The 21,217-nt window shown below is 40.3% G+C and overlaps 1 protein-coding gene across 1 annotated transcript; it reads right to left on the minus strand.

Annotated features, from left to right (window-relative positions):
* Positions 1-164: 164 nt before the first annotated feature.
* Positions 165-21,100, minus strand: LOC136446629 (tetratricopeptide repeat protein 21B-like). Its single transcript, XM_066445105.1, has 36 exons — positions 20,728-21,100; positions 20,126-20,255; positions 19,108-19,218; positions 18,703-18,767; positions 17,930-18,031; positions 17,312-17,400; positions 16,500-16,691; positions 16,111-16,195; positions 15,606-15,704; positions 14,794-14,986; positions 14,213-14,310; positions 13,671-13,778; positions 13,260-13,352; positions 12,834-12,963; positions 12,541-12,626; positions 12,094-12,165; positions 11,362-11,482; positions 10,790-10,893; positions 10,279-10,433; positions 9,817-9,900; positions 9,547-9,619; positions 9,059-9,169; positions 8,276-8,414; positions 7,957-8,083; positions 7,642-7,707; positions 7,037-7,139; positions 6,370-6,480; positions 5,749-5,830; positions 4,904-5,054; positions 3,948-4,109; positions 3,247-3,298; positions 2,983-3,108; positions 2,466-2,579; positions 1,906-2,016; positions 1,433-1,553; positions 165-859 (listed from the first exon to the last, which is right to left on the minus strand). Exons 1-36 carry the CDS (start codon positions 20,752-20,754, stop codon positions 714-716), a joined length of 3,939 nt encoding a protein of 1,312 aa, XP_066301202.1. The 5' UTR covers positions 20,755-21,100; the 3' UTR covers positions 165-713.
* Between the last annotated feature and the right edge of the window lie 117 nt (positions 21,101-21,217).

The following is a 21,217-nucleotide window of genomic DNA, read 5'->3' on the forward strand; positions in this document are numbered from 1 at the left end:
AAGACTTATGAAATCACGAGTTGACATTAAAAAGTTTTTTAAAGCGCAGGGATGGAGCTCATATTGTGCCTATCAAAGTGGCCTCTACAAAGTATATTCATGTACAGATTTCATTTATAAAATTAAGTCAGAGTGGTCGAACAATTCATAACAAGCAAGAGGAATACATTTTTCAACATTTAATCACTCTTTTTGTTCAATAGACTGTGCTATGTACATTGATATCTACAGCAACTGTAACAGCAAGCAAATATAGGTTTTGCAAGATGTACACACAGATTCCTCACAATACACGTAAATGCAGTGATTCAAAACTCATTTCACCTATAAATGAAAGGTGAGTTTTAGTTCATCTCATATAGAAGGTACATCATGTGTACCTTGGGAATTGTTGCTTAAAGTGAGAAGTTATACATAGAATCAAGTTCTGTTGGGAAAAGCAAACTCTATCTTTAAGAATATCAGATGCTCATAAATATACAAATCACAAAGTGATGACATAATAATTTCATCTAATGCTTTTTAAAGTTATGATGTACATTTGGTCATTTTATCACAAAATCTACAATCTTGCCACCCAAAGTTTTCTGCTAAATGATTATATAGAAATCTAGTTAACACCAAACAACCAAAGAAAATACCGACTACATTTTACCCATTGAAATGATAATAGGTCTATTGAATCTATGAGCTGTTTTTTCAACTTTAACAGCTTAAGCTCTCATCATACCGCGAGCCTTCTCCAGAATGTCTTTGCGTATCTTGGGGTAGTTTGGGTGGACGGCCAGCACCTTGTGACAGATGTCCACTGCATCCACGTAACGCTTCGCTTTCATGTAATTGAAGCCAAGTTTGTAACCTAAACACATCGGGGAAAAAAAACACATAAAAATGACTGAATCAACTTGAACAGAACTCAAAACGTGCATCTACAGTGTATATGTACATGTATAATGTATGTGTGGTTCCATGGAAGTATCTGGTTGGTGTGTTTGTATCACAAGTTGTTTCTGGTTACATACTGTTTTATAAATAACAAAAACATTTACTAAGTAGTATAAGTACATGTAGCATGTTGTCAAAGAACTACTACTACGAATACCTATGAGCAAATATGGATGGGCCCCAGCCACCAGTTCACTAGAATACATTTAAATATTTCTTACATCAAAGGCAGTCACATTTTTTGTTTTTGTCCCTGGTGCTGAAATGGTTTCAACTGAAACTAGACTTCGTGACTGTCACTTACTACATTGGTCTACGGTTTCTCAAACTCCGAATAAACACAGGAAAGAAAAACAGACAAGACCAGTATGTATTTAAATTATCAAATATGTTATTGCTCTTTGTAAAGACTGTCTGTTCAGAAGTCCAAGACAATTCCCTTGGGGACACCACTAATGAGTTTTCTGAATAAAATCTCAAAGTTTACCTATGGTAGGGTTGGACTGGTTGCTGTACTTCCAGGCTAGTTCATAGTTGTTGGAAGCGTCTCTGTATGCCTGCTCCTTCTCCATGATGAACCCCATGTACTCATAGGCTTTGCAGCAAGACTGAGTAAAAATACAACACAGCAATTGATGAACAAAATACAATCACTGATATTAGACATATTTGTACACTATGACTTAGAGGATAATAAATCAGTAACAAAACATGACTGAAAACAAAGCTTTAGAGGTTATCTTACATGTATATGTTGTCAACATGAAATGTATAACGAGGTTTACGTATTATGACCTAGCCAATGAAAAAAAAAGCATATAGCACAACACAACACAATTCAGGGCATCACAATACACAATTCTGTCTTAGATTACATAGCTAGCAAATGTCTGGCATCAGGAACATTCTGCACTCTGACGCAAGTAGCCATCAGCTGATAAAATTCTGCTGCAGTGTTACCTTGTTGTGCTGCAGGCACTTCTTGAGCAGTTCGCTGGCCATGTCGTACTTCCCAGACTGGATGTACACATCAGCCAGCAGCAGCCAGCTCTTCTCAAAATCTTCAGCATCCTGCAGGGAATGTAACAAACAGACGTATAAACTTTATTGGCACCTAACGCACAGCTGTAGCTTTCACAAATTCAAACAGTGGTTTTGGAAAAATTCTGACTCTTAATTCTCAGTCTGGGTGCTGCTGATTGGCTTGTGCCATATAGGGCAAGTCGAATGATGTTTATATGCAAGACGGGTCAATAGTGCTTTGGTCAGGCCAAGCAAGCAGAGCCCAAACCCAAAGGAGTTATATGTACATGTAATGTATTTATGTATAATATGTATTTACTGAATAAGGTTTTTGAAAATTCAAAATTTTTTTTATAAAAAAAAGACAAAAAAACAAAGAAGGTATACGCAGGTTCTGCTCTGCTTTAGGAGAATGAGAGGCATGAGATCTCTGAACTCTTCTTTACAAACTTTATCAGTTTACTACAAGTAGCCAAGTTATGCTTGGGATCTCCCACCTCAAAAGTCCAGTTCATCTTGGCGATACGTTTGAGCTGGTTCCTGGCTCGAGGAGTTTGTTTCAGGATCATGTAGGCCGTGGCCATACCCAGTAGTGAGCCCACATGGTCTCTCTGGAAAAGAGAACATTTCAAACTGTCAGATTTCAAAAAGAGCTGAGAGAGGTTTGTGAAAGAACTTCTGGAACTGAGCTTTTTCTTTCAGCATCAGAGTTGTTCTTAGTCTTGAGCGCAGCACTAAACCTACTAGAATTTAGTGCTCTTTGAAATTACACCATAGCAATTATGTCACAATAGAAGTACTGAATTACCTAATACATAATCAAATTGCAACATAATCATATCATCATCCAATATTGTAATCATCAATAACCACCTTTCAAGAACTGGTGGCTTTCGTTTCTCATTACTTGTCATCACTTGAACATATGCTAAATTAGCCATGATGATATTACAACACTAAAAACATTTTGTCTTCAGCTGGCTTGACTAGTTCAAGATTTGAGTTTTCCCATACCTCAACAGTAACGATCTCCATGAATGCAGACAAAGCCTTCTCCACGTTAGACTTGGACTTGGTGGCCATCAGGACATAGTTCTCCAGGATCCGCTGCTTGTAGGAGTTGGGATCTGCCTTAAGCTCCTGTAAAAGACATTCAAGACTTTCTTCAGAAATCTGATGTTGCCTTTTGTGTCCTTCACCATATGCACAAAATCAACGACATCTTTAACATCTCTAAAATGTGTTTCTTGAATACATGTTGCAGTTAACGTGCAATACCTTGATCAGTTTCTCCGCTGTCTTCACAGTAATTTTTTCACTTTCTGCTGAGCTGCATGGGAAATAGAGCGTTTAGATTGCATTACAGTTTTTTTCTCAACCTTTCCTATTATCAAACATCTTAACAAGGCTATCAGAGATGGCAGACTTCACACTCTCAGAAGGGCAGGTTCAAGAGGGCAATTAGTGCCCTCTGGCAAAACATACAGAAACTGTAGCAGAAACACAGATAGGCAGACACACAGACAAGGCTAAAACAATACTTCACTTCCTTGGGATGAAGCAATAAACAAGAGTTATCTACCACTCCAATTTGGAGACCATAGCATCTTCAGATCAAAAGATAAAAAACGTTCTGTTGCAGTACCACAACAAGCTGCCAGGAGGCCTAAATTCTAATCATTTTGAGGTCTCATGAAGACATACTCACCTAGTATATGAAATATCAAGACAATCCATCTTGGCCTACTTGAATTAATGTGTTGACAGACAGACAGACAGACACACACACGAACACTACTGAAAACATACATTTTTTTGTATCCTTTCTGGCCGACTGCTGCTAACCCCTGCGTCAGGGAACCCCACTGCAGTATGATCTAATACTGGATACTACTGCATACTATACTACATGTAATACCTTCTCTTGAAGGTGATACGTAAAAGAACAACCAAAGACTTCACAGCAGATAGAGTTGTACCTTGCATCATCAGTCACGCTCTCGAAGGTCTCTCCCCCGATGGTCTCGTTGTCTGGGTTCAGACAGATCTCAATCATGTTCACCACGGCCTTCTGACTCCATTCACGGTCCTTCCGCCCGATGTTGAACAGCTTCAGGGCATTGTTGGGGTTTCCTGTGTACCTGGATGTAGAATAAAATTTCATATCAACATACTGCAGATATGTATACAATAAGAATGGCAAGACTACAGTACATCTGCATATGTTCGCAGTAGTTCTGATTGTGGCTTTTGCTGTGAACCCTGCAACCTCTTCACTGTGAATTCACAACACCGGGAATATATTTTTCTAATGCATTACTAACTACTGTACAACAGAGTCTATCGTTAGCGTCCACCCTCATGTTACGAGGGTGTTAAATAATGTGGTGATTCGCCACGTCTACAAAGACGAGCTAGTAAGCGAACTCCTACTCTGGGCGCCAACTCATGGGCATTCCTCTGTCGGGCGACCCCGAAGGACCTACATAGACCAACTTGCTGGGGATGTAGGAGCTAGGTCTGAACATCTAGACCAACTTATGGCGGATCGTGTTGCCTGGAGGGAAAGAGCAACCCTAGTCCGGGCAAGCTGCCCGATATGATGATGATGATGTACAACAGAATTATTTCAACCGCAAATTTAACACACCAAGAAAACTTCCTTTCCCCTTCTACCATTGATTCAAGTTCCCATGAAAATAAATGAATACGATAAGGGACTATGGTTATTGCAATTTTTAAAAATTTAGTTGTTTGGACTGCAACAAACCAATTAAGTCATCCTGAATCTTGAAAAAATGCCTTCAACACTGACCACACCTGCAGTACAGTACTACTACATCAATTCTGGGATGATAACTCTGGTACTTGAAGGCATGTCACTATTTCTTGTTTTTTCTGAGCTGATATTAGGTACTTAGTGTTAAACACTGACCACTCCTGCAGCCCCTTGCAGTAGTTGAACCCCGGGTCCATGGGTGCACGGGACGACGCGTTCTCCGCCTGGGTCAGGAACTTGGGCACGTCGTCTAACCGACCCGCCCTTCGCAAGAGGTCGATCAGTCTGGACAGGGCTTCGTAATGCTCTAGATACGCAATACAGAAGTGTCAACTAATCAAAATATATCTACTAAGTAATATACATATAACACAGATACAGACACTTAAGGAGAAAGGAACTGTCACAGAAAACCAGATGGTGGCTAGTAGGTACAACAGAACAGGTCTTGCTGATGCAAACTACAAATCAGTTGTTAAAGGCACCCAGAGCATTTTACGAGACTTGAAAACTGGAAATATTCTAGTTGCTGTAATCCTTATGACATTGACAATTGATGCCACTGTTTACCACATTTGCGTTCAGATTTCTTATCAAAAGTGCGCAAAAACGGCACAAAAACAGTCTACATGGCGATCTTTTAGTTTCACGCGCCTACAGTAAATACTGTAAATACCATAGCCCTGCCCACCTACTTCTAAATGTAGAAATGCAAAATAAAATCATAAAAATGCAAATTTTTGACGGACATGCAGTCACTCTCTCATTGGTCGAACCACTAATTGTGATGGACAGTCAGGATCAGTCTATTAGGGCTTGGATTTTCTATCAGTTCTCACCACACAACGACATTGTATCTTTGTTCCTTTAATGTCGATATGTAATGGTATAGTGCTATTGAAACTTACTATGTGTAGGAATGACAGTCACTAGAAATTGGAGTTTTTTTACTCAAGTTTCAAGCCTCATAAAATGCTCTGGATGCCTTAAGTTTGCCTTACCTGGAGACCTCTCTAACAGTTGCTGGTAATGGAAGGTGGCCTGGTCATACTCATTCTTACGGAACATCAGATCAGCCATCATCTGAAACACATCAGAGTCTCGTTTAGGAAAATAATTCAAAACTCTTTTTCACGCTTCATGAACTACAAGTGTGTCTGGAGCTAAAGACATAAGATTGTATGATTTGGATGTATTTGCAGTGATACAACAATCAAGTTAGTTACATCCAGTTGAATAGTTTTTACTAATAAATCATCAATCATTTTTGGGTCACACAAAATGATGCTTTTTTTATGAAGAAAGCTCCCTCAGCCACTCTGACACACAGAAGAATTGATTGAACTACATACATGTATTCCATGCAGAATTCTAAAGAGTTGCAACTGTTCTATTTCTGTTCTAAGATTTGTGATAAAACACTACTCATTCAACCGTTGTGATATGTTAGAGTAAAGGATAAGTGTGACCATTTTGTTATACTGTCCATGTAAAAATTCCAATGTACTGTCTTGTCCTTGTCAGCAGGGCTAGGCCTTAGTAATTATAGCAACAGGCTAGTTGGGCAGCCCTGGCTGTGTGTGCTGAACAGCCAAACCAGTAAATAAATAAATAACTGTTACCATAGTGGCAGCATCGTTCTCCTTGTCAGTCTTCAGCAGGATGGCACACTGGTGCTGACATGCGTCCAGGTCATCCTGGGCCAGGTACAGGCGAGCCAACTCTAACATAGCCTGGAACACAGGACAGTTAGGATGACTTAGCAAGGAGGTTAGGTTCTCAATCAGGGCTGTCTCCAGCTTGAAATTTGTTTCTGACTTTCTGTCCTACTCATTGTTCGGTAGCCGATGTATTGTATTTTTGTTGTTAAATTCATAATTTTAAGCTTACAAGGATACATTTATATCAATTTCATGTCATAGAGTTGAGATTTTGGGATGGACAAGGTGAAATATTTTCCGTCCTAACAAGCAAATTGCCGTCTTAGGACGGAAGGATGGGTCCTGGAAACAGCCCTGTTCTCAATGGTCTTTGGCTGAAAGCCATTTCAATATACAGGCAAACCAGCCAAAGTGGCCTGATAAAATCTGGTCTATGTGGACAGGTAGTCACAATAATACAGACAGGATTCTTAATTCTTAATGCTCGTGTCAATAGAAAAAAATGATCTAACAGACCACAAAAAGTGTTCACATTGGCCAGGTGATCTTTATGTAGAGGTGGTCACTTGCACAGGTTTGACTGTATGGAAAGAAATTAGATGACAAAATGTTGTTTTTGCAGCCATACCTTGCCATCGTTATCACTGTACACAAGTGCCTCCTTGTAGAACTTGATGGCCTTGTCATAGTCCCTCTGCTCCTTAGCATGCTGGGCCATCTGGCTACAGATGCTGTACGTAGGACAGGAACAACACAACTCTATTGTTAACAACTCAAGGCTCAAAATACCACCTGAATATGCAAGTTAAAGTAGGTAGAACATTTTCAGTCCCTTCTTCCTTTGTCATCCACAGTGCATTAAGATCAAGCAAGATGATTTTGCAAGTAGCTAGTATAGTGCAATGTGGCTTTGCTATGACTTGGGATTTCAGTCAAATACACCAAGTTATGCCTACTCTTCTCGATAAGTGTGTTGGGTTCTTTTATGTTTCAGAGGTTTGATGTTTCAGAGGTTTGATGCCTGAAGTTCCCACATTCAAGGGGCCGAAGGCTTTATGTCACCATCCAAAATGACAAATGCAATCTGTGACAACATGTCCAAGCTGGGGCCAACCCTGGGATCAAACCCTGGCTCACGGAATTTGATCCATATGGACATGGACATGTCAGTCCCAGTCAGATAATATTAGCATCATGATCACTAGGGATGTAAGGGCAAAGACAAAAACTGACCTGGTAGCCAACTGTTTCTGTGCAGGTACACCGTCTGGCTGCTCCACATGGACTCTCTTTAGCACCCTGTGTTACAAACACACAATCATAACATTATAAATTTAAAGTCCTTTTCATTTTTGTAGAGTATATACATTACTAATACAACAAAGTATGGTGACTTTTATAAGGTCTTCTACAACATGAAAATTTGGACCTAAGCCAACAGTAGTCCAGTAGACCTAACTGAGTCAGCCTTACCTAGCCTGTGTGTCCCTAGCCTTACCTAGCCTGTGTGTCCCTAGCCTTACCTAGCCTGTGTGTCCCTAGCCTTACCTAGCCTGTGTGTCCCTAGCCTTGTTCAGGGCTGCTAAGGCCTCCTCTATCTTCCCTGCCTTGTGGTGCACCTTGGACAGGAGGACCTGGCAGCGAGTCTCGTCCATCAAGGCCTGCAGGTCTGAGGCTACAAGTGAAAAATCAAGGACATATTACATATTCCTTTCCATAAATCCCAAGGAATTTTGAAAAAAATCATTTGCAAAATGGACGAATGGGTTGAAACTTTTGTCTGTCCAAACAAGCAAATTTCTGTCCCAGGACAAAGGGACCCTGGAGACAGCCCTGTGTAGGTATGAGCTATGAACTTTGACCTTACCCGTTTCCTTCTCAAGCGCGACCCTCAGCACCTTCTCTGCCTTGTCGTACTGACGGAGACGCAGCAGCAGCTCTGCGAGGTCGTATCGCAGGAAGTTTTGCCCGCCAGACTTCAACGCAGCCTCGTAGTAGTTGATTGCCTGAAACATTTTTTAACAAGAAATCAAAGATCTCATTCTTTTATTTTTTTATTATGCTTCTCCAAGAAAGCGGAAGGTATGGCAAAACAGGTGTTCCTTGGCAAAAGGTCACCTTTTCAAGGCCTCCATAACATTCCTTCGAGAAATATTTCTAGTTTTCTGAATTTCTTGTGAATGTCTCCATGATTCTGTCTAATACCTTTTTCCCACTGGCTTTCATTAGGCAACAGACTAAATGCATGCATATAGCAGGAAATTGAAGGCATGAAATGAGATAACCTATTCAGGGACCTTTTACCTAATTTCCTGTTAGTGCCCCCAACATGCAAAGTATGTGAAAACCAGCCACTCTACTGCATTCAAATAGCTATGGACACACTGCTCAGAAACATGAAACCAGGCTATTACTATTAGTATTAGCTAGCAGTGTTTCAGGGTGTCTTCTGGACGCCATACACCAAGAAAACAGACAAACATACACACAAAAAAAACCCTCAGAAACACACAGGTGAAAAAAGTGTGAAATTGGTGAGTGAATGGCTCAGTTGGTACTGGAACCTGAATAAAATATTGCTTCTACGCATTTTTTTCTCACATTATCACCATATTAAACAACACACGGATGTTAACAACACCAGGGTTACCTTGCCATAGTTATGAGTCTTCACCAGAGCCTGACCAATCTTGCTGGCCAGAGTGGCATCCCGCGGGTTCCTCTTCAGCGCAGACTCGTACACTTCTATTGCCTTCTCCGGCTGGAAACAGAAAAAGAAACGTTTTGGAACGCATCTGTAAGCAGCGACACCTATCGCTGCAGTGGAATGTGAACTAGGCAGAATTGCCCTGAGGCCTGAGGAAGGTGACAGACGGTCACTGAAACATTTAAATTAATAAGATACTAGGTTGTGTGCAAAGAATTCTGTTGTCCAGTGACTTACCAACCTGATGAAACTATTCACAGAAACAAAGAAAGTTTACCAGTTGCCAGTACCACACAAAGAACTGACAACCTAACTGGAAGACTTTCATGTATCATTCTTAGTATATCCGGATGTGTTTCTAAACTCTGCAATAGGTTTTGATGAAAGCAAAGCCCGTACAACAGTTTGGTAAGGAATCAGAGCATGCTCACCTCCTGAATACTCATGTAGGCATCCCCTAGCAGCAGTGCAGTGTGAGGACTGGGCTGTTTCTCATGAAGCTCCCTGGAAAATATCAGCATTTTAACTTCTCATCAGAAAGTATCAGGAAGATTTTTTGCTAAAACAGTCTAAAACAAATCGCTCCGGTTTAATCAGAATTGATGGAAATTTTTTGGCAATATCAAAACTTGTTGCAGTGACACAAATCGTATCATTCAGTCTAAGATTTACATGGTGGAGAAATAGTGGAGAGAAATAACCTGTAGCAGCTGGCAAATAGTCTCTTGTCCTTGCGGTGGTTAAGGTAGATGTCAGCCATCTTTTCCTTGGCCTGGACGTAGTACCTACAAAATGTAAAGTAGGAAAATTGTACAATTATAGTAATATTTACCTCAGAGAAAACTTCTCTGAAACATGAAAAACAGGCTATTAGCTAGCAATGCGTCAGGGTGTCTTCTGGGCGCCCTACACTAAGAAACCATAGAAATTAGACGCCCTCCTTTTGCTGGGGACACCCAGAGGACACCCTGTTTCCCTGGTAATTACATACACATGTACATGTGTTCCCCACACACACACTGGGACTGATACCAGGACAGTGGGACAGCATGAAAATTGATGACATGCACAGCTACTGGGTTTGCAAAACCTGTTTGTAACTGTTACAGTAACACCTGAAACAGCTGAAAAACATTTTAAAAATTAGGTTAGGGTAGACTTACGGCTGCTCAGGTGTTATGTTTCTGAGCATGCTCAGTGACATTTCGATGTCTCCGCGGTTGAGCGACAGGTCGGCGTTTGCAATGGTGATGCGGATTTCCTCGGGCGTGCCCTGGAAGTCGTTGATGGCGTCCTGCATGACCTTCGCAGCTTCATGCTATTAAAAACAAGGGAAGAGAAAGAAAAGATGTTGAAAGTCTAAAGAAAGGGCTGTTCATGGTGCCTTGGAGAGTCATGCAGAGAATGCTTGAAATGAGTTTTTTCAATTTATTTATTAATCTTTAGGGTGGTCCCTTCAGTTAACAATGTAACTGATTTCCAAGAGATACATCAATATTAGATGGGAGAAGAAGTACAGTTGTTAGTACTTTCTATGATAAGTACTAAATGTACTTTTGATACCTCTTAGTAAGATCTTCACAAAGTCCTCAGTTTTGGGAATATAAAATCTGTACTGCTGTACTACAGAAGTTGGAGTGAAAAGGATTTTTCAAAAACTGTGAGATCCCTGACCTGTTGTCCCAGCATCCTGTGTGCCTCGGCCAGTTCCAGGTACACCGACACCTTGTCTGTGGTGCTGATCTTCCCCGCCTTACTCCTCTTACTGGAGGCACTGCCTACAGGACAAAAACAACATCTTTATTTTCATCCCTAAATAGAGATGGAAGATGCCACAAATCATCTGCTACATCAGATACATCATCAAACTAACAGTTACAATTAAAAGTCTATGAATAAATCTTAACCTTGCTGCCTAACCCTGTAACAAATAGAGAATTGAAAGTCAGACGACTACTTCAGTGTGCTGAAGGTTAATTCCCCCCTATCACTGGACCTGCGGTACGCTGATGGTGTCGCTGCGTCCTAAACTGGCTTTGTGTTACCCTTGACTTTATAATGGGAATATTATTCAAAACGTACAAGTGTGATGAAAAAGATAACGAAACACACAAAGCTTTTATAATAAAAAGATTTGTTTTTTGTCGATGAAATTTGTTAAGGGGTTTGTCAATTCGATCGGCCGCAGCGTCCCCGCCAGCGTGCTGCGGGTCCAGTGAGAGGGGGGCTTAAGGATGTTTTCTTACCACTTCTCTTCAGTCCTGGCAGGTTCATAGCCATCTGTAGCGTCTTGACGGCCTCCTCGTGTTGACCCATCTTCTTGGAGGCCCGAGCCTTGATCAGGTGGTACTTAGGAGACTCTCGGATCTACAAGATGCATGGTACACAACGAGGAAGACTTTATATTTTATGCCATTATCAAAGACTATCATACTTTCCTCATGACTGAAAAGGGATACTGTATTTGCAGTAAAATCTTAAAGTCTGATGTTTTTCACAACATTGGTGTTCACAACTTCTAAACGACCATGTAGTCTAACATGTAATGTGAAATAAACTGCATTGTGACTTGACTTATGTCGGGTGTCATTCTCCTTCAGTCACCCGAACCACTGTAGCCGCCCAGTGCATTGTACTTGCACAATACTACTAGTATATGGTCTACTGCATACAAATGTCTTCTGGACATTAACCTACATGTACATGTACATGTAAAGCCATTCAGCCCCTCCCTGCTCTTTGACCTTGACATTCAGGTATCTGCAAAGTCAGCAGAAAGATGGGACTACATGTAGCCGCTTAGAGAGTTATCTGATGGGATTGTTGTGTTTTAATGTAAATGGTGCTATATTCAGAATCTTCTAGTGAGATGACAATAGATTTGATACTTATCAAAAGTCCATTTCAGCAGAGAAAGACTTGTTGTACCTTGTAACCTTCCATAGATTGTAACCATATACATTGTGTATTCTACTGACCTCAAAGTTGTAGCTGAGAGCCATCTCCAGAGACTGAGAGGACAGTTTGAAGTTCCCCTGGTGGAGGTGGATCTGGAAAATAGGGCAGAAAAATTTAGAAATGGCAGAAATACAGGAATACAAACCTACTACTAGTACATGTACTTATAATTACATGTAGTAACACTTAAATGGGAAATGTTAAACAACACTACAGCAAGTAACATCATGGATTTTCTTTTAACCACAATGATACCAGTGTTTTAACTTTGTAGTCTACTGTATCTTTCTTTGTTTTTAGCTAAACAATAATGTGTGTTATAACTCAGACATTTCAAGACTGCAAGAGATTATCACTAACATCTAAATTTTCCGCTGATCTTCTGTATTCCATTTGATGGTTCATGATTTTTGTGTACTTTTATTTCCAGTTTAAGAAGACACAAGATGTTGAAATGGTGACCTTACCTCGGCCATCAGCAGATGTGCATCTGAATATGTTGGTTCCTGCTCCAGAACATGGTGTAGGGTGTTGAAGGCAGAGTCCACTTCTCCTACAGGGGGGGTGATACATGTACGAACAACATGTTTGAAATACATCTATGGATAAATCTGTGTATTCCAGTAGACTGGATTGTATACTTATGACATCCAGATTAATTCATCTTACAAAAGACTCTCCTTATTTCGATCAAGAAATTGATAAATTGCATTACAATGCAAAGAATGAGTAGAATCCAAAATCTGGAAACTCCATCTACCTGAAAGGAATTTACACTTGGACAGCAGATAAATCCCCTCCAACAGGCCTGGTACAGCCTTGGTTAGAGGGTCCAGCATACCCTGGCACCTCTTCAGTACAGGGCCCACAGGCTGACCTGGAGAGCTAGGCTACAATTGCAGCACATAGATAGAAGTTATTACATTTGAGGGTAAATGATACATATTATCATATTGAACTTGAATATTAGGTTTAACATGTCTAGCCATATGCATTATCTTTTAACCTTCTCGCTGCTGCCTAACTCTGTAACCAATAGAGAATTGGGTGCTTCAGTGTGCTAAAGGTTAAAATTTAAAATGTTTTTGCTACATTTCAAACCTTGGTTAGATATACTAGCCTACAGTGCCATACTGTTGCTGAAAATGCCTAACTGTGACATTGACAAAGTAGCAGCTTCCCCTACCTGTGTGGGTGCAAACAGCATGAAGTCATTGATGACCTCTAGCAGAAAGTCTGGGTTCAGTCGGGTGAAGTACTCAGGGCCTAGTGGCAGACCCTGTAAAAATACAAAACTACAGTGAGCTCTTCTGTTAGCAAATCTAGAATAAGACAAAAGCAATCAGTCTAACCTGAACTTAACACCATGAACCAACAGACCTGCTGTGCATGCCAAAGAAATCAATTTTAGTATGTTTACAGGATATTTCATTGGGGATGAAATATGAAAGAATGGACTCTGTAGTCACCTTTTTCGAATGTAGCAAACTAAATGGAACAGCTAGAAATGAGGTTGAGCATACCTTCTTATTCTATGTACACTATACAAAGAATGGTGGTTAAAAGTATGAGACAGGATTGGTCAGTACTCACGAACCTTAAGAGTGGAGAAATGAGCTTCGACCGACTCGTTCAGCAGAGCCAGGACTTTCTCAGGGGGCTGGTGTCTCTTACGGGCCAGCACAGAGCTCAGGTAAGACAGCTCCTACAGGTGTTAAGACAACAAAAATCATTTCTACATCAACCTCTGTTATAATAGTCAATGCATATTTTACCCTTCTTAATGTATGGTTATCTATGACAAGTTTTACCAGGTAGTGAAAAAAATGTATTCACTGCTTCGAAAAGCTTCAGCTAGACATCAAAGTTTTCTCCATACTATAGGGATTGATACGTTTTTAACCTGCAGGTCAAAAGAGAGCTGCTAGAGGACTGAAGACAAAGATTTTAATCACTCCTTTCTAAGGGCAAGGGCCACCAATCAACTTAACATCAAAGAAATTTTGCTCACACATTAAACAAACCCACTGACACTAACCTCTATGGCAAGTTGTCTTAGTGTAGACACATGCTATGAAGAGCATCTAATAATTGATGGGGGAACCTTGAGAAAAAGAAGAAGAAATATGACTGCCTTACCCCAGACTTGCCGATGGACTGTTGGATCTCATTCAGAAACTCCAGCTGCTGTTCTGCATCCTCCAGCTGACCATCCAGCAGCTGGCACTTAATAATGCCTGAAGTTCAACAACGCAAATACAGCATTCTTTGTGTAACATCCCTATTTTGAACTTTTTTTAACCAATCTCCACAGCTACTGTTCTGATACATGTATAAGTTTACTGTGGCCTACACACGTGAATATATGACTCAGATACCAGAGTTTTTGTACATCTTGATAAGAAAAAGAAAAAATACAAAAATTTTCAGACAATTAACAAGTACTACTTTATGTAGGAGGTCACAAGATAGGTAACTCGATAATCAATGATTGATTTTGAATTCATCTGTAGTGACAGAGATGACCTTACATGTATCTGTTGAAAACCATCGGACAATTTAAAAAAAAAAAAAAAGACAGTAAAAATCCAAAACAAAAAACAAAGAGTAGTCAAGCCGTAATTTTGAATCTATCTACAGGCACAGAGATGACCTTATATTTGGAAAACCTGGTTGATTGGACAAATCCCTGAACATAAAAACGATATCATGATCAGTACCAGTAAGAGCGGCCACGCTGGTCTCGTCCAGTTTCATGGCGTTCCTGTAACACTTGACGGCCTCGCGGATCTTCCCCTGCAGCAGGAACTCGTACCCCAGCTCCGTGGCGATCTCGGCGCTGTTCTGCGCCATGCCCAGCGCACGGTCCACCATCGTGAAGGTCTGCTGCAAAACCTGGATGTTGCGTCCTGCCTACATGCGATAGGAGAATATCTCAGGGCTTAATCTTAACAGGGGCCCTGTGCCCCCATGCCCTGACCATGTGCCCCCTTAATCTGACAAGCATTAAAATTCTGATTGACCAGGGATGCTACTAGGTCACATGTGGTCACAGTTGAAGACTGTGACCTGTCTGACAGTAATTTTGCCCCTCAGAAAGCCTTAAGAATGCCCCATTTCATCAACTTAAAATTCTCTAAAACTCCATACAACCACACCATCCCCTCGCTTGGTTGCTATGCTCCCTCGCAATGCTGCCCCTTGCAATTTTTCCTAGAAAAACCTGATATCTTTGGCGTAACACACTACCACATGGCATGGCGGCAGTTGGATATATTATACTGAACATATACTTCAGGGCAACCTTGGCTGTTGTACCCTGTATACAGCCAAACGAATAACTAAATAAATAAATGTAGACTATTACACCTAATCTTCACACATCTAGCTGTAGGTGTTGTTTAATGCTATCTAGTGCAGGTACTCCTACAGTACTTGGTAGCAATGAGTTCCCCTTTACGATAATTGTAGGAAGAAGAAAAAAACACAGCACAAAGGTTGGGATTTGAACCCATGTCTCTTGGTTCCTCACCAGTCTGCAGAAGGCCTGGGACATATCCATGTACAGGTATGGGTTCTGGGGCTCGAACCTGTCCAAGTACTGGATCAGCTCTCCTAACTTGTTACTGGCCTGCATGGTGAAACAAGAGAGAAACATGTAACTTTGGACAGGAAGACCATACATTTTTTATCACAGTGAAAACAATATGGAACCACACTACATGGGGTTAGTCTATTCAAAATGCATGGGAGGAGGACCCACAGAATTTTCTTTTTCCTTTTTATATTACATGTACATGTTTAATGTTAGGTTTATGAAGAAGATGACGAATGTACTTTTTTCTATCTATGCTTCCCACTCATTGAAAAAATCTCACTGCTGTAACAGTGTGGTTCAAGCACCCCTTACTGACCAGTCTAACTGGTCCGCTTGAACCACACTGTTACACTGCCTTCCCCATTAAATCCATTGGATTGGACAAGTCCTGAAAAACTACATCACTACAGTGTGCAAACTTGATTAAGTCATGCCATACCTCGCTGTAGCTGCCCTCCCTACACAGCATGTGTAACACCAGCATACGGTGGGCCTCCAGACAGGTGGAGTCTTTAGCTTGAACTCTGTGGTACAAAAATACAAGACGTGTTAGTTAGGGCACCAACAAATCAAACTTAATGAAATCAGAGAGTTTACCAGTACAAATACTAGACAAGCATTATTATTTACTACAATTGCTTCATTTTATTTCTTTTAATGGATGAATTTTTTTTTAAACTGAGTCGCCCCAAAACAGTTCTTGCCTAAGTTTTGAAAAAAAAAAACATGAGAATGTCTTAATTTTACTTTATACACTTAATCCAATCCCACCCCTACATGTAGTACAACATAGTTTATAAACATGCCCCCCTCCCCCATATTTCTCACCTCTGTGCAGTTTCTATAGTCTGTTCCCAGTCCTGTAAAGCCAGCTGAAGCCTCATTTTCTCCACCAGTGCGGGGAGGAAGCTGGGGAAGGCCACGATGGCCTGGTTGACGACCTCCAGAGCTCCGGTGTAGTTGTGCCGCATGCCGTAATATTCCGCCTTTCCCAGGAGGGCAAAGGCATCCTGGGAACTCCTGAAAGGTTGTCACAGAATGATATACATCATCACCATCATCATCGGTCTTCCTCTTACGAGGTGAAGCAAGTAAAGTTCGTTCTCCAGAATTTCTGGATATACATTGATATACATTGTCTATTGTGTACAGTCAAACCTGCACAAGAAGACCACACAGGGGACAGAGAAAGTCTGGTGTATGTGGACAAGTGGTTGCTATAGACAGGATTCTTAATGGTTGTGTCAATGGGAAAAATCACCTTAGGGACCACCAAAAAGGGACCACGTGGTCCGTATGTAGTGGTAGTCACTTCTAAAGGTCTGACTGTACCTACATGTAAAACTAAGAGACAAAAACTAAAAATTTGTGATGAATACAATATGGTTACTTTTACTGGAAGTTTTGCCCCTAGTGTGTGCTACATAAACTAGAAAGAAATTCAAGTCAAGAAGGTGATATCACAACTGATCAAGGAAAATTCAGTTGACTACCATGTAAGAATTAAAATCTTGCTGGTGAGGAAAAAGAATCTAACAATTGATTAGACAGTGTATCTCCCATCTTGGTCATCTTAATTCAACATTGCAGCACAGCCTTAAACCAAAAATCACAGTAGCACACATGTTGTTTGTACTTACGACATGCCCTCATCAAAGTACTTGGCAGCCTTCTTGACATACTGGTCCCTGCCACATGTTAGGTCTATCCAGCCTCGGAGGATCAAGCCCTATGTGTGATGAAGTATGTCACATTCACAGCAACTTTAACAAAGGAAGATTCATGCAAACTGTTTTGGAAGGGAGCTTCCATACTGCGACTTTCAAACTCTATACTTTCATTCTATAGTGCAATGATCAAGAACATTTGAAAATATGAAGAATTGCAAAAGAAGTTGAGTGAAATTGTTGGAGCATATTCAAGCTGCACAAATGTATTTCCTTGGTTTGTGATATTTGGAAGTAAAGATTAAGTGAGAGGCCAACATGAAAAGAGAAAGAAAATTTGAATCTGATGACATCAACCACCTTGAAACTGTGCATACCAATAGTAATGTAGATTTTTAGCTCTCCTTTTCTAAAAGAACCAACAAATTAAATTGGTGTGGCCTTATCATACATGTAGGTCTTTATCACTATCATAGGACTGTAGCTGGCCAATCAGAATAGTAGACGCAGAGGAGAGATGTGACAGTTGGTGACTGCAGCTGACCAATGAAAAGAGAGGACACAGAGGAAAGTGGTTACAGCAAGCCTTACGTCTTTGGCCCCGTTGGATATCTTGAGCATCCTGTCAATGTACTCTCTAGCCTTGTCATGTCTGCCAGTGTGCCACAGGAACAGCCCAGCAAAGTACAGGGCCTGGCATGGGGTATGGAAGAAACAATAACTGTTATAGAATGTCCAATTTATCTATACATGAAACACAACATTCACATACTGACAGAACTTCAAAGTCAAGTCAATGTTTTAAGTTATATCACGGATTTCTTTTTTTTATATGGCATCCTGTTAGCATAACGGTTAGGGTGTTTGGCCCAGAACCCAGGGTTTGAATCCCCCCATGTGACACTGAAATTGTGTCCTTTGGAAAGACACTTAAAACGACTTTTCTCACTCCACCTAGGTGTAAAAATGTTCAGAAGGTAAAAAGCAATGAAAGGAGAGGGATGATCTGCCTTTCAATACCATGCCCCAGACACAGTGGATAACATTTTACTCACTTCCCCTAAGGCCTCAAAAAGGCTATGGGACTACTTTTACCTTTACAAATTTTAAAGCATATCATATACAAAATAGAAGCACCAATCTAGTACTACTCTCCAAGCAGAGCATGGGTTTCGGCTGGTTTTTGACGTGTTTTAGGCGTTTTTGTCGGGCTTTTTACTTTGTCATCTTTTTTTGTCAAGCCAACCCACTATACAAAAAAAGATGACAAAGTAGAAAGCCTGACAAAAAGGCCTAAACACACGTAAAAAGCAGCGGAAACCCATGCTCTGCTTGGAGAGTAATCTAGTACAGGCACATTCTACCTTTTCTCCAGCCTGCTTTCTCTCATCTTTCAGCTTTGCATCCAACTCTGCTACTGCCTCACGATCTGGATAAAGATGATTATGAATTATCATTTTGCACATTTACATGTACAAAATGAATGCGTATTAATAATGTTTTTTTATAACTGATGGCTTTAAAATCTACCTTTCATCATTTTTTTTACCTTGGCCTAGATTTGACTTAGGTTGTGTTGTTAACTTCACTTCTTCAATTTCTTGAGTCCTCTATTTTCTGGGTGGGGGTGGGATTGGTAACTGAAAATCATCAAATTCAATCAAACAGAAAAGTTTTGTCTTTTTTAAATATCAAGATCATGTTTCTGCTTTTTCCAACTTTTTCCACAAACATCTATCCTTATTTGTATTTATTTTACTGGAACTTACCCACAGTCTTGCATTTCTTGTGTGCGTACATCAGTGCCAGGGTGGAGCACAGGTTCACGTCTCGCTTGTCTTTGATGGCCTCCAGTTCTCGCATAGCTTCCTGCAAACGATCTAAAGTACAAGTGAACAGAAGAACTTTTCACGTTGGAGTTTGAGAGGAGAAATATGATATACTTGACATGACAGCCTTTACTTTATAATTATTACTTAACATTAGTTCTTGTATCCATTATATGTATTTGATGCACTTGCTTGTAGTACCGTGCACACGCCTACTTACACAATTTCTCTGCTAAACAAAAAATCATTTCCTTGGCTCTCAGAGTCAGACATTTCAATTCAAAGTAAGAAAAAAAATCCAGCAAAATTCAAGATGAAAACAGAGTGCTTGGAGTATAAGTTTCATCTGATTATGATACTAGTATATTCACCCCCATGAAACTGTGTGTACCAATGTACAGACTTTCCCCTCAGACTGTTTTCATATGCACTTCCCAGATCAGCAGTGTTTTCGCCAGGCCTTTTCAGCATAGGGGCCCCCAATGCTGTGATCTGGACCCCCTATGCTGTGATCTGGACCCCGATGCTGTGTTTCACTGAGCATAGGGGTGTTTCTTTCTGGGAAGAACCTTCATAAATCTTATAAAAAGTTCAAATTTGGCTTTAGAATGAGGATGTGACAGAGGAAAAACTTAACTTCACAAAATTTTTCCCTCAAAATGCAGGAAATAGTGTTTATTTGGCTATGAATTTCAAAATTTTCTGCGGGAAGATACCAGACTACCAGCCGTTACGTCTTTGGCACTCCACAAGTGACTTGCCCCACGCAAAGTTGGCCCTCTGTACCTGACCCCTACATACGCTGTGAAAAAGTCCTGGTGAGAACACCGTTCAGTATTCTTTAAACCCAACCAAATTCCTGAGGCCTTAGCCCTAAAACGATTTTTTTTTAGATAAAAAAGACATTCATTTCAAGCTAGTCTGTTGTATCTTGGCTAACTTTTCTTATATACCATACCTTCTAAGAGGATGCCATAAGCCTTAAAGAAGACAAGGATCGGATCATTGCCATATTTCTTCAGTCCCTCCATGGCTGTCTTCTGCATGGTTCTGTACAGCCTCTCACGGCAGTAGTAATTAAGTGTTGCCTAAGTAGGACGAAGAACAAAAACATCTCTTAAAATTTAAAATTTTTTATTCTTTGTGTTCATACAATGTTATGTATATAGCATTAAAGCAAAGCATTTAGACTTATGTGTGCTAAAATACTTGATAAATAATCTTTTACAAAGACTTAATTATTCAAATCTTACTAAATGTGCCATTTTTTTCTCATTTTGCTGCTCTATGAAAAAAAGGAAGACAAAAACTGAAAATATGAGGACAAACTATTGGGTAAGTTCTGTAACGTTAAAGAGTAGAAAAAAGCTTTACTGTCAGTTAGTAGTTGTCATATTTACCTAACATTGGCACATCTAATTCCAAATTGGTTTCATAGATAGTGGCAAAATTTAACACAACAGCAACTGGTAAAGGCTATTTTGATTCTTTAGGTGGACACAAATTTTAAGTGACAACATTATGGTGGTAACGATACCAATAACAAACTTTGCAACTTACCAAGGTGGTCGCGTCTTCGTCCGCCATTTTTCTGTACCGTTGTCAGATGACAGAAAATAAAACTTTAATCATAAATTGTCTCTTAAAAATCTGCTACAGTGATCTTGAATCCCTCCGAAGTTTTGAGAAATGGGAGGGGGGCGCTGTAAGCAACCGGCAGCTTCACCGTTGCGTCTCCAAGGAAACGACGCGTCGACCCGATGCGTATGTTCAAAGATCTTGCCAAAAATAGCACAGTTTACCAGTGGAAAGCCCTGGTATCACCATATCTTTCGAATTACTAAAATATAAGCCGTCAAACTCCGCCTAGTAACCCCGAACAGCAAAACTCAAAACTTTGGAAAATTTTGTATTTCGGAATCTCACCCACAGCGCATGCGTCATTTTCGTTCTGGATAGTCATTTTAGGGGTGCAAAGTTGAAAATAAAGTTTTTATAATTTTGTCATCTAAGTCTTAATAAACTAACAAAAATCAAAAGAATAGAGATA

Source organism: Branchiostoma lanceolatum, chromosome 12 (genome assembly GCF_035083965.1).
Source record: "Branchiostoma lanceolatum isolate klBraLanc5 chromosome 12, klBraLanc5.hap2, whole genome shotgun sequence".
Taxonomy (NCBI): Eukaryota; Metazoa; Chordata; class Leptocardii; order Amphioxiformes; family Branchiostomatidae; genus Branchiostoma; species Branchiostoma lanceolatum.